Source organism: Denticeps clupeoides, chromosome 4 (genome assembly GCF_900700375.1).
Source record: "Denticeps clupeoides chromosome 4, fDenClu1.1, whole genome shotgun sequence".
NCBI lineage: Eukaryota > Metazoa > Chordata > Actinopteri > Clupeiformes > Denticipitidae > Denticeps > Denticeps clupeoides.
The window spans coordinates 33649439-33663770 of NC_041710.1; the positions used below are offsets into that span (position 1 = coordinate 33649439).

General features: G+C 43.9%; 1 protein-coding gene across 2 annotated transcripts; it reads right to left on the reverse strand.

Moving 5' to 3' along the window:
• Window positions 1-809: 809 nt before the first annotated feature.
• Window positions 810-14289, reverse strand: LOC114788945 (rho guanine nucleotide exchange factor 19-like). 2 transcript variants are annotated; one of them, XM_028977920.1, is made up of 16 exons: window positions 13784-14289; window positions 12595-12798; window positions 9993-10992; window positions 7708-7756; window positions 7431-7483; window positions 6770-7113; window positions 5932-6092; window positions 5677-5829; window positions 5333-5462; window positions 4732-4806; window positions 4566-4655; window positions 4289-4431; window positions 3959-4102; window positions 3743-3813; window positions 3447-3551; window positions 810-1414 (listed from the first exon to the last, which is right to left on the reverse strand). In XM_028977920.1, exons 2-16 carry the CDS (start codon window positions 12775-12777, stop codon window positions 1272-1274), a joined length of 2844 nt encoding a protein of 947 aa, XP_028833753.1. In that variant the 5' UTR covers window positions 12778-12798; window positions 13784-14289; the 3' UTR covers window positions 810-1271. The 2 variants fall into 2 exon arrangements, with proteins under 2 accessions (XP_028833753.1, XP_028833752.1); XM_028977919.1 differs by lacking the exons at window positions 12595-12798; window positions 13784-14289 and having other exon boundaries at window positions 9993-12586.
• Window positions 14290-14332: the final 43 nt, after the last annotated feature.

Genomic DNA, 14332 nt, shown 5'->3' on the forward strand with positions numbered 1-14332 from the left:
AGCTTGACAAAGATACAGGCGTGGGACCTTCACAAAAGACAAAAGCACAAAATGCCATGGACCTGGCACTCACAGTGGGCAGTGGTGGCCTACCTGGTAAGGAAATTGACATGTTATCAGAAGGTTGCTGGTTTGGATCTCGAGCCACCAAGGTTGCCACTGAGCAAAGCACACACTGCTCCCCGGTTGCCTGTAATGGTTGCCCACTGCTCACCAAGGGTGATGGGTTAAAAGCTGAGGACACATTTTGTTGTGTGCACTGTATGCTGTGCTGTGTTCACAATGACAATCACTTCAGTTTCACAAACTTGCCCAGCCATCAGACCACAACATTTTTATATTGCTTATGCATCCATTGTAAGAGCCTTTGGTGGTGGACACAGGTTGGCAACCAGCTACTCCACTACATACACAACAAGCTGTAATGTTCCATGTGTTCCAGTTTTTGTTTCTGCAATTGGAGCTTCAGTAGCTGTTCTGTTTGGGCAGATTGGACAGCATTGGCCTGCCTGTGCACCCCAGGTGTATCGGTGAGCTTTGTCTGTCAATGACCTTGTCGCTGGCTCACTGGTTCTGAACTGCATTTGAAAGTGAAGTGATTGTCATTGTGAAACACTACATCACCCTTAGTGAGCAGTGAGCAGCCATGACAGGCGCTGGGGAGCAGTGGATATTTCACCTTTGTTAGATGCGTCTGGTGGCAATCAACAAACTTCACACGGAATTAAAGTTGCATGTTTGACCAGTTTCTGTCATACACACTGTACAAACCCAGGCATGACAGTATCTCAGTGAGCCAAATAGACAAATCCACACAAAGTATCTTGTTTATTTGCTGAATATCCTGTAGCAAAGCCTTTGGTGTGAATTCCCTGTTCCACAAGAGCACTTTGTGAAAATGTCTTGCAAATTGAGCAAATTTTTGCAGTAATGTAGTATTGCATATATCATGGGGTATGTACTTTAACTGAGAAAACAGGCATTGATGAGGAACACATATTATTCCACTAGAAATTGTTCACAATACATATACAATTTGAGATGTATTAATCCTCTTCCTGCTGCAGATGGCCATTCCACTTTTGTGCAAAGTATATTTATAACTCATAAAATAAAGTTCACTCCAGACAGCTCCAGCAGTTGTAGTTGACCTGCTCAATTTACACTAACAACAGCTCTTACAGTGGTGAAAAGGTCCTGAGTCAGTCATGGCAGATTTGGAAGGAGTTCAGCAGAAGTCCCTTGTCCTGCACTTGTCCGTCTGCATGTGGTCAGAGAGCAGCTGTGGCAGTAGTAATTTTGTGACTGTCCATGAGGTTGCGCTGGCGAGCTTTCTCACTAGTGATCAATTCAAGGTGAGACTCAGGGACCCATCCCCTCTGTCTGTCTGACATCCGCGTCCCCTCCACCCAACCTGGCACAGAGGAAATAATGAGACATGAAGAAACACAGCAGCATTTCAACCAGTTCACATTTTCCCCAGAAACACCACCATAAAAACCAAGGAATCTTGCAGGCAGGGCTGACGCTAGATCCTTGAAAGAAATTCAAGTCTGGCAAGGATTCCAAGAAAATTCACAATGCACTGAATGTAGCATGAATGACAGCAAAGTCCATTATTTAAAATAAGGAGCCCAGTGTCACAAACAGGCCAGCAGCATGTTTGGGGAGTGAAGACAAAAAAACACACACACGCACACATTTGTCTTTCACTAGATGACCTGAATAAACTACCTGTTTTTGTACCCCGAATTAAAGAGTTACAACCCTCCAGGATCGACAGGGTGGTAAATCTCTGTTGAACCCCAGTCTCAGGTATGAGGTATGAGACTCAACCCATCCAACTTGATGGGTGAGCAGTTTTGTCGAGAAGAGCAAATGCTCGGATAACACAAACTGACAGACATAATGAATTAGAACAAAGTTTCAGTTATATGGAAGCATAGTTTGTGGGCTGTGAAAATGCAGAGAAGTTTGTGGGCTGTGAAAATGGAGAAAATTATTATTGTATTTTTGCATATAACAAAACAGTATTTTTTTTATTCAACTTCAACCATCCCATTTTTTTTAAGTGAAGTGATTGTCATTGTGCTACAGCACAGCACACGGTGACACAACGAAATGTGACCTCTGCTTTTAACCCATCACCCTTAGTGAGCAGTGGGCAGCCATGACAGGTGCCCGGGGAGCAGTGTGTGGGGACAGTGCTTTGCTTAGTGGCACCTCAGTGACACCTTGGCGGACCGGGATTCGAACCGGCAACCTTCTAATTACGGGGCACCTTCCTTAACCGGTAGGTCACCACTGCCCAAATGGCCTATTTGCGCCTTAAACACCCTCAATCCAGACTTTATAATACATGAACTAACACCTTCCCTGCCCTAGCACCTACTGCACGCTCATCCTACTCTCAAGTCTCCTCCTGAAAACTTAAAATTACTTCTTTTCAAAAAAGCACCCAAGACTTGTGTATGAGGAGTTAAAGGTGTCACGTGACTTCGGTTGTGTGGCAACATGAACGCGGAACCGGGTGACGTGTTCTCCATTTAATGAGTGCTCTGATTGCCGGCTGGTTCTCGGTCATTGTTTGTCAATGTAGCAACAACTCGTCTCAACACTCCTCATCTCCAGTAAGCCCGATCCTTTCTCCTGCTTTCCTCACCCGATTCCCTGTTTGTTGTGTTTTGTTATCCTTCATAGGATATCCTTGCAGTGTATGCTGAACATGCTCGCAGAGTAAACAGTGGAGACTCACCCACCACTTTGTGTAATTTCTCCTCCGACATTTGCTCTTTCTTCGAGTCACACTACAGCCCCATGACAAAAGGGCCTTATTTTCAAACTATTTCTAAGGACAACTCTACACACTATGCTTGAGGCTTGTTCACTAGTGTAAGGTCAGGGTCCTCAGGATTTACATAAATTGGTTTACATAAATTGATAAAAATGTTTACGTTTTCCCAACTTTTACTTTTTTACAGTGTAGTCACCTGTTTCTTGAAAAAGACAAATTAAGTACCTTTTCTGTTGGTGTGTAATTATTTCTGTCACTTAAAACAGTCTAAAATGAAAGGAGATTACGATTGACAGCTCTCACGCATGATATATACTCAAACCCACACCTGCACCTACATCACATACACAAAGATGAAAGGTTCTTATTCATTCTTCTTTTATCTATTTACTTATAAAAATCTTTAGTTAATTTGTTAATAATACATGAAAAAATTAGTTGATAAAGCTTGTTTTAACCATTCACTTTCTCCATTTCTGAGGAGGGAAGAGGATGTTCAAATGTGTTAACCAGGGACAACATTTCTATATAAATAAATAAAAGACCTCTCAGTGCATTGTAGTGATTTATTCAACATCATCATATGAATTATACCATTAAGATATGGTTATAGTGTGCATTCCTTAAATGTTGATGTATTAATGTTTCTTACCATCACTGCTTTGCTGATGAGCTAATATGACTTCAGCTTTCTCCAGGTTGAGTTCATCTGGCTGCTGGGTGATATAAGCACGGATACACTGCATCTGGGGGATATCTGCATCACAGAGCAGGAGATGAGAGAGGTCTTTTATGTTAGCATGCCCTTCTCTGGTGACCGAATGTATCTGCTACTTCACGCCACTAAAGTCTGATGACCTCTGACCTCACCCTGTCTGTGGTGAATCAGCTGGTCACATGGTCATGTATTGAAACATTATTTCCTGTGGCACAAGAAGTGACACATACCCTGAGCAGTAATGAAGTCAATTTCTGGATGGGGACGTGACAAAGCTGAAATCCAGCGTAGTTTATCACTCCTGCAGAGACAAAATATACTTAACCCTCAGATTTTGCACATGGAATCCTTTGGTTAGCTACATATACTCACACCTGCCAGAAGTAATGAGGATTTACTGTAATAACATCAGATTGGACCAATGGTATTTTCACAAGCGTTCTTACTGTGTGTCTGTCCTCAGCAGTAGTGCTTTGTTAGCCAAGTGAAGACGAAAGAGGTTCGCCTGCAGCGAAATCAACTTAAGGCGGCAGTTTTCCGCTCTCAGCTCTGACACAGGAGCATGATCGATCACCGTGAACCTGCCACCTCTGAGAGAAGAGTAACAGCCAGATGAAAACCACATAAAAAACTATAATATCTTTTAATATAAATAAATTCTGTATTTAATCTTCATAATAGTCATTAATCGGATTATTAGTGGCAAAGTCCATATATAGTCAATATTATGTGTGTGTGTGTGTGTGTGTGTGTGTGTGTGTGAGAGAGATGCATACTCTTTGTAGAGAGACAACAGCAGGTAATCATTAAAGAGGTGAATGTAGAGAGCGCGCTCATTCTCCTTCATGGAGAAATCCCTCATCTCTTTCACAGGTCCCTCACGCACCACCTGCCGAGACTGACTGACCAGTGGTAGCGTCTGTTCAAAATAAATATCCAGTCCACAGTGTGAGAGTGTGTTTGTGTGTGTGTGTGTGTGTGTGTGTGTGTGTGAGAGAGAGAGAGAGAGAGAGAGAGAGAGAGAGTGAGACAGAAAGACAGAGACAGGCTCACCTTGCATTCAAAGTCCACTTTGGCACTGAGAGACACCAGTGACTCGATGCTCTTCATCTGTGTGATGCTGTCATTGCTCTCCTGTATCATCTGTACACACAGTGAGAATAAAGGGTTGAGGAGAGCTGATGTTTTAAAGACAGCTTTGGATGGAAAACCCACTCACCTTCTCCAGCAGCTTCATAGCTTTAATGGCTTGAGTCTCATCCTCTGTTTTAGGGGCTGTTCTTTTAACAATGTTCTAAAAAAAAAAAAAAAAAGCACTGATTTCATGAAAGAAGAGATGAGGGTTGTCAGTTTTCCCCTCTTCTGTTCTGAGACATCTGGGATGGGATTTTCTTTTCACCCTGTCCTGTCACACCCATTTATCACACACCTGTATGTAAAGGGCCTCTGATTTTACTTACATCTCTGTTTATTTTACAGGAACTTCATTAGATCAAGAAAAATTTAGATTTTAATAAGATCAATTAATATTGGGGCAGTGATTTTCTAGTGTGTAAGGAAGTGGCTAAATACTTTCCATCAAATACAAATAACCTAACAACAAAAATATATTGTATATATAAATGTATTTGTACATACAGATGATAACCAGCACCATTCCCTTTATTAGTAGGGAATTCAGCAATACAGAGACAGCAGATACAGTGATTCACAAAGAACCACTGCTCTAGCAGTCCAAAATAATAATTTATCTACAAAACGGCACCCTGAGACACAAAGGTTGCCCAGTGCACAGATGTGGAGGAAGAGAAACTACTCACCTGCACCAGCAGCTTGAGGCGTGTGATCCTCTGGAAGGGAAGGACGAGGAAGGAGCGTAGAGGAAGTCTTTGGCACACAGAACTGCGCTCCAGCTTCTCCACGCAGCGCTTAAAACCAGAATTCTCATCCCTATCACAGACAATATGGGAAGAATTTCAAATCTGGGGTCAACCAATAAACAGGAGTTCAGAGCAATAAAACTCCACCAAATGTTTATAGCTCTAAATGTTCATAATGTTTTAAAATGGTCATAAACTCTGTCATAAACAAATGTACAGTTATATATACAGTATACACAGACATACACACACTACATTATTATAAGCACACAAGCTCTGCTTACATGAGTCTCTGGTACGTCTTGTCTTGGTAGCTCTGGTTGGTGAGGTATGGCACGTAGACCATGCGGAACATGGGACAGTGGTGTATGATGATGTCACATACGGTGAATTGCAGTGGGTCATTCTCCACTCTCTCCTCTAACTTGGACAGGAAGCTGGACATTACAAGTAGATAACATTTGTACAGAATAAAACACACATACACTCACACACACAGGACTTGGCTACGAAATGGCCAATGTTCCTAGTTTTCTAACCTGTGACTGATGGCCCTGACATCACTCAGTCGAGAAAAGAGCCACTTCCTATCCTGGGTACTCAGCAGCAGCCCAAGTTGTTTGGACTTCACAAAGTGCTCAACAACAATGTCCAGGCTGTGGCAGTACGAAGCTTCACTGGTCACCACCTCAAAGCGGACCTGCCAGAACAAAACCACATCAGTCCAGACAGACAGTGACATCATCCAGTGATAGACAGACTGTTGATATTTTCAATAAGTGTAAAACACAAGAATGATAATCACTCCAGCATTGATTTGTCTTTATGACACGGTGCAGCAGCACATGTGGACGATTTGATCTGTTCATATGTATTTATTACTGGGGAACTTCACATTTCTCTTCCATGATGAAATAGTCTAAAAATCTCTAATCCTGCTACTCCTAAAAGAAGTCATGTGACACTGTGACCATACATAATTAATTCTCAGAAAAAAATGTCCCAAAACCAAGCAAAGAGCTAATACCTTTATATCATATATCTTATTATTTGTTGGATAATGTTTTGATAATGCACTCAAAAATTATTTGTTGGGTCAACTTAATCCAATTATGACATATATATCCACACATTTGAATTATGCTATTTGAAACTATGGCAGGCAAATAGAATGGTCCTATTTGCCTGCCTTAGTTTCAAATAGCATGACTCAAATGTGTGGAAAAAGGTGACATAATTGAATTAAGTTAACCCAACAAATAATTTTTTGAGTGCATTATCAAAATATGATTAATGATTGTGATGATTGTTCTATTCAGACACATTCCACAAGTAGATTAATATGACATTTTTGTATGTATTTTGAGTTTATAGTACCTCTTGAAGCTGTCGCTGGTCCTCACTCATCTCCTCCATCTCTGGATTATTTTTCACGCCTGGTAGATGCTGCCACAGAGTGGGTGACTGGCTGGAGATGGAGAGGCGTGGTGAGGGTGGCCGGCGTCCATGTGGGATAGGTAGGGGCAGAGTATGGCTTGCAAAAGAACCTGATTTGTTGATTGTATACGGGTAAGGCTTGCTTGGAACTGGGGGGAGGGGCCTCTGTGCAGGGCTGGGGGTGGGTGTGGTCCCAGAGTCATCATAACTGTACAAGGTTTCTGTCTGTCGCAAGAGCTCCCTGTTCTGTACAACCTCACTGTACTGCTGATACAGCTGGGAGTCTGAATGACCAGACAAACAGTGTGCAGTGAAAATAAAGAGAGATAAGAGAGAGAAAAAAATGTTCATGGGAATATATGGCTCTAAACATGCTCTTGCTGTATGAAAAGTAATGCAGCCATTCCTGCTGAAACCTGTTTAAGTGCCTGGAGCAGAAAGCGAGAAACAGACCAATCCAAAAACATTCCCCTGCAACAGTCTTCAGCATAAAGCTGTTTCCCAGAAGGACAACAAGCAACTGATGGTGATGTTTGAAGTGATTTATTTGGCTGAAAGTAATTCATTTATTGGGGTAAAAGTAAAAGAGAGATTTACTCACTGAAGTATTTCGAATTCCTCTTCCTTATTATGCCAATTGCACTTGCTGAGCTCCTGACATAGAAGAACAAGAAAAGAGAGGGAAAAAATAAGAACAGACATAGAATGGCTTTTTATGTGAGGCAACTATATGTTTTTGTGACATTATATGATTTTACATTGTGATGTAAGATACAATTACAAAACACACACACATTCCCATTTCACTGTAGCAGCACTGTGCAGTGAAAGGTACAGATTTATTTCAATAAAGCCAGATGCTGTGAGAGGACTCTTACTTCAGATCCATCTCACCCCAGGTGTAGCTCAAGGGGTCGTCTTCATCTTCTGCATCACACCAAAGAGACAAACTGTGAGATGGAGACAACAACTCACAACTCCCCAGGTTAGAGTCACATTTAGGTAGTTGGGCTACAGAATAAATACAGTACCGCAACATGCAAAGAGGGTAGATCTCCAGGGTAGAGGACCCACTCTCTAAATGTTTTTAAACCACCACCATTGATATAGGAGGTTATACACAAAATGCACACATGAAAACAGACATCTGAATACTTTGACTGAATTCTAGTTCTGATAACAGATCTATTATAAAACATTATTGTTTTAAGTTGTTAGACTAAAGACGCTTGCACAGCATATTATTGTCCAAAACAACAAATGAGCAGAACTGAGCAGGCCTTTGTAATTCCATCAGGGTAGTGTCATGGTTTAAAAATATACCTGGAAAGGTTCAAATCAAAAATATACTATTAACAGGATCTAATGGCACAGCAGGTTGGCCTCACACCTCTAGGGTTGTGAGTTTGAATCTCAGTCCTGGCTTTGAGTGTTCTAAGTTTGCATTCTCTTTTTGTGTTTTTGTGTTGCAGGTGACCTCTGGGTTCTCCCGTTTCCTCTTGCTGTCCAAAGGCATACACACAAGATCGCCTGGTGACTCTAAATTATTCATAGGTGTGAGTGAATGGTGTGCCATTCTGATACCTTTTTGCAATAACGATTAATTTTGCACTAGGGAGGTAGTAGCCTTGTGTGTAACACACTCACCAGAAGAACACAAAGTCCCAGGTTCAAATTCCACTTATTACCATTGTGTCCCTGATCAAGACACTTGCTCAGCACGATTGTCCCTGTAACTAGAGATTTAAGTATAGCTGTTCCTAATAATGACAAGGCAAAAACAACTCTTTAGAAATATGTGCAAATTATATTTGTTGCCGAAAGCTTGTTAAGCCAGTGTGTATTCATACCATTGCTTAATATTCAATTGAAGCACCTAGAACTACAATCACAGCGTCAAGGCTTCTTGGGTATATCTCTACAAGTTTAGGGATTTTATCCCATTCTTTCCTGCTGGTCCTCTCAATTTCAGATTGAATGGGCAGTGCCAGTAGACAACATGTTTTAGGTCTTTCCAGAGATGTTCAATTGGATTCAAGTCTGGGCCACACAGACTGCTCCTGATGCCACTCTGTTGTTGTCTTGAGTATGTGCTTCAGGTAACTGTTGTGCTGGAAGATGAGTCGTTGCCCAGTTCCTGTGACAGAAAAACATGCGCACAGCAGTTTGCTGTCACCACCATGCTTCACATTAGGGCTGGTGTTAGCCTGGTGATGAGCAGTGCCTGTTTCATCCAGACATGACGACTAGGTCCATAAAGTCTATTTTTTTTTTTCAGACCACAGGATTTTTCTTCTTACAGTCTAAGGGTCATTAAAGTGTTTTTTTCAAGCCATGTTCCTTGTAATGGGTAGTTTCCGGCTGGCCACTTTAGCATAAAGGCCTGATTGGTGGAGCGCATTAGATATTGTTGACCTTCTTGGACGATTCTTCACTCTCCACAAGGGAACACTGGAGCTCCGCCTTAATGACAGTTGGGTTCTTGGTCACCTCTTTTATCAAGGCCCTTATTCCCCCACGCATTCCCCAACACATTATTTCATGTTTATTATAATGTTAAAACTCCAATACTATACTCCAATACCAATATGGGGCAGTGGTGGCCTAGCGGTTAAGGGAGCGGCCCCAATCCGCCAAGGAGCCACTGAGGTGCCACTGATCACAGCACCGTCCCCACACACTGCTCCCCGGGCACCTGTCATGGCTGCCCACTGCTCACTCAGGGTGATGGTTAAATGCAGAGGACAAATTTTACTGTGTACACCGTGTGCTGTGCTGCTGTGTATCACATGTGACAATCACTTCACTTTACTAACTTGATACTAAAAAAATGCAAATACATCTGCTCTTTATTTTGTAGTCTGCAAGTAGATGAAATCCATCTCAACTTGAGACATCACCCAAGAATTAAGCAGCCACTTGCCCAGCATGTCCTATACAGTGTATTTTACCTCATCCAGAGGTCAAGTCTACTGCATCTTCTTGTGTGTACATACAAGTGTTTATCATACATGTATCGAGAAGAATAGTCAGGAATGCCAACATTACATACTGAGACAGTATCAGACTCTGAAATCATATTAAAGTCTCTTTCTCAGAACTCATGGTTTGGATTAATAAATTCAGTCATATAAAATCAAGTGAACAATAAACACTACCTTACCTGATGAGTGAAATACTCTGGTCCGTCGATCCCTGCCTAGTCCTTCCTCATGCTCCTCTTTGTTCTTCTCCAGAGTTTTTCGGAAGCCCTTCCTCCTGAAGGTTGGGCTATTACCCACCTCGGAGAAGCTTTTGGTGCTGTGCAGCAGGTGTCCATCTTTCTTTACCTCTTTTGTGCCCTTCTCTGCCCCCTTCTTCACAGACTCCTCATCTGACAGGCCTAAGGGTGGTGAGATGGGCTCTGCCTCCATTTCTGACTCGGTGTGGCTGCTCTGCTCTGATCCCTCTGTCTCCCTGTCCCCCTGCCTCCCCATGTTCTCCACCTCCTCTTCTTCACACTCTGCCTGTATAAAAATGCTCACCTCTGCCTGTCTGCTTGGCTCTGCCCCATTATCTATATTACCACCAGTCTGTCTTGTGTGTGCAGGGCTCCCTGCATGCACCACTCCTTCAATCAGTTCCTCTGTGTTCTTGAAACTGTGTGCTGGACCCTCAGCCTCTGGGGAGCCCATTATGTCACATAGGATATTCTGGGCCCACTTGACATGCAGAGCCTGGGAGTGTCGTTTAGGTTCCTCTGCTGTTGTCCATGTGTCCTCAACTTCAAAGCTTTCATGGCGTTCTCTCCCTTCTTCCTCTCTCTTAGTCTCCTCACACTCCCCCTGACACTCTGTCCCTTCTTCTGGACTTTCTTCTGTCTCCTTGTTAACAATGTTCCCATGATGCCCCTCTTCTGCAGCAGATCTGGTGTCCAGGGCTGCCTCAAAGTCCTTGTTATGTTCAGATATGGCTTTCTCCGATGAGTGTTCAATCTCCTCCCTCACGTGGCCATCTGTATCTTTCTCCTCATGTTCTGCAGAAGGCGTCTTTGCTGAGCCGTTTTCGTGGGCATGACAATGCTGACCAGCCTCCCCCTGAGATACTGGCTGATCAGCCTCCATGGCTTCCAAGTTGTCTAGGTCAAGATACGCCCTCTTGTTGGACACTGACAAGGTGTGAGCCTGTCCAATCAGGCAGAAGACAGTGACCGTTTTGTCGTCCTTCTCTGCACTTCTCTTTTCCTCCTCTCCCCATTCCAACCCTCTCGCCCTCTCCTGCCCACCTCGGGCCTCATTAGAGACATTGTCCCTTGTATTGCTATCCCAGAATTCCTTGCAGTCCTCAAAACTCTCCTCATCCTCCTCTGCTCCACTGGAAACGGTGACAAACCCATCCTCTCCTGATGCCACCCTCTGGCACTCGCCATCACTGCCTCCCTCGCTCTCATTCAGCTTGAGTTCCTCACTCTGCTCACTCTCTTCCAAACATTCTCCCTCTACAGCATCTGACCCGTTCCCTTCCTCCGTCTCCTCACCCAGACCCGCTACGTTGCAACCATCCTCACCTTTGAACCCCTTGGTCTCTCCTGCCTTGCTCCATCTCTCCCTGTGTCGCCCACCACTGTAGTTATCGTCCCAGGAGGACTCAGTGTAGTGTCTGGTTCGAATAGTGCCAGGCACCAGCCACATCTGTCTCACAGTCGTGGTCTCTGGCCTGTCCGTGTCTCTGTCTGCCTCAACCGTATCCGTTCTCTCTCTGCCTCTCTCTCCCCCTTCCTCCATTGTTAATGAGGGGTTTTCTCTGTCTGCCACCCAGCTGGGGTTCCTCTCCATGTTCCTCTCTTCCGCTCTGATTTTCCTCTCCTCGTACCGTCTCTTCCTCCACTCCTCTTTCTCACTTCTGTCATCCATCTGCCTGGTCCAGCCCATCTCAGACTCACTCACTCTCTCTCTCTGTTGGCCATGTTCTCGCTCTCTTTCCCAGTCTCTCGGTTTCTCCATCCCTCTTTGCTTCTCTGTGGACCTCCTCACTTGACTGTCTTCGTCAATGTCTCCTTCACTTTTACTGTTTCGCTGTCTCACCATCATTCTCTCTACCACAACCCTACCTCCACTGCTCTCTCCCTCACTTCTAGTGTCCCTCTGTCTTTGTCTGTTTGTGGCATTCCTGTATTCGTAGTAAGAGAAGTTGGCTGCTGGTTCAGCTCTTATGATTCTATGTGTCTGTGGAGAATAAAATTGTCTCTCCCTCTTTACCCAACGATCAGTGTCCTGGACACGCTGCCTCTCCCCTTGTGGGTCCTGGTCTCTGTCTTTCTTTCTGGGGTTGTACTCACTGACTGTGTCCCTCCTTTGGACAAGTTCATGCTCCTCTCCCAGCCGGTCTCTGTGCCTGTCTCTCCATTTCTCCTCTCCTCTGTATCTCTGCATGTCTCTGTATCTCCTTTCTGCACGCTGCCTAACTGTCTCGACATCGATTCTTGCGCTCCTTTGCTTTTCCTCTGTGTCTTTGATCCACTGTTCTATCTCTCTTGCTTTTTCTCTGTCCATCCATCTTTCCTGTTCTGGGATCAGGTACATCCATTCACCCCGACCTTGCCTTGGCTGGGCTATCCTAGGGAATGTGTCACCTTTCTTTTTCTCGGTTTCTCTCTCTCTGAACTCAGCTTGTTGAAGCATGGACTGTACAGATACACTGGTGTGCCTTTCTGCCTCTCTCCACCTCCGTTCCCTCACTCTTTGCTCCACCCCACCCTCTCTTTCTCTGAAAGTGTATGAACTCACCTCCCCCTCTCTGTGTAAGCCCCTCTCGTCCCGTCCCATTTCCTTTCTTCTGTCACGTGTCCTGTCTTTCAGTACGTCACCTGCTTTTGCTCTTCTCTGCTCTCCTGAACGTGGATTGGGCCGGGGGCTGATGTCACGATATGTTCGTTGTCCAGCTTTGTCTGAATATTGTCTGGTTTCCATGGCTGCATAATTTTCACTAACCTGTGGGGGTTCACAACACATCCTTTATCAACAACACATCCTCTATGAAATCAGCACCATTGAACTACATTCCCCATGAATCCTCAGTCATGGTTCCAGCCATCAGTGCCTCTCACTTGCCAATCATGCAGGTGACATGTGGAATGATGAAGAACGGAATTGTTTTTGAAGGAATAGTGTGTGTCTGACATAACATGTGTCTGAACATACAACATCTCAATTTACTACTCAATGCATATTACAACAATTGTAACATTTACTTGTGGCATTGTTCCTATGCGGCTGCTCATAAAAAATACATGGAAGAAGAAGATATTGTGAGATATTGTCACTCATTTGAATCATATCAGTCAATTATTTTACCAGACTGTAAGTAGCTGTGGTACACAAATAACAAATAACACACAGAGAAATCATGAATAATCAGATCACAGCAATCATTTTAGATGTTAGTAGTGGTGATCTCAGCATTTGCACATTCCAACATTCCGGCTAGTGCTGCCTGTCACAATGCTGCTGCAGTCAAAGTCACAGTTCCAGCCCTCAAATAAAAGCAAATAATTCAACTAACACACTGCAGTCAATATCCTACGACTTCTGTCTGTCTTGCTGGAATTTCATGTGCCCTATTAAAAAGATTACCAAATGCTGTGCAAATAAGGAAATGTGAAAAAGTGCTACTAATTGACAAAAAACACAACTTTCTGGAAGAAACTTTTACAACTGCCTTCAGTGGAAACTGAACACATCAAAACAATGATTTTATTTTATGTAGAGATGAACAGAGCAATGAGGTTTTGTATATTTCAACATGACAGCAAACGGGTGAATCATAGGAAACAGAAATGGGTCAGCAGTAGGGTGTGCAACAGATGCACAAACAAGTCAGAACACAACATAACGGCAGCACATTTCTACTGGAGAGTAAACACACTTTTAGACAGGCAGAAGGGATCTTTAAAGCTGAGCCATCTGTAAGACTCACCTGAGCGGGCCCACTGGAGCTCCGTCTCTCCACCCCCTTCACACAGTTGCACAACACTCACACATTCCGCATGTCCGTCCACACTCCAAGAGCTGGGTCACATGTACACAATGATCAGAAGTCCAGTCCAATTCCTTCTCCTGTGACTGGGATCCCCAGAAAACCTTACCCCCACTCTCGGCCTGCCAGTGTGTGTTCCTCCCCCTTCCCGCTGCAAATTCCCAAACAAGTCTGAACAGACTCTTATCTTACTCCTCCTCTCCTTCTCTCTCGCAACTGTCACTTCCCAGAAGAGCCCATCTCACTCCAAAATCTACTTTCTAAGTGTCAGCCCCCATCTATATTTGACTAGACGTTGTTTAGTCAGAGTTGCTCCCAAATTGCGCTCTCTTCCTTTCTTGCTTTCCTTCTGCCTCAGAGCAAGTCTTCTGTCAAGCAGTAAAACAGGAAGTATATCTCTTGGTTGTCTTTGTCCCAGGCTGTGATTGGTTGGTGTGCTTGTGTCGGGTGTGCACATACACTCCAGCAGGTAAAGGGCGTGAGTGTGTG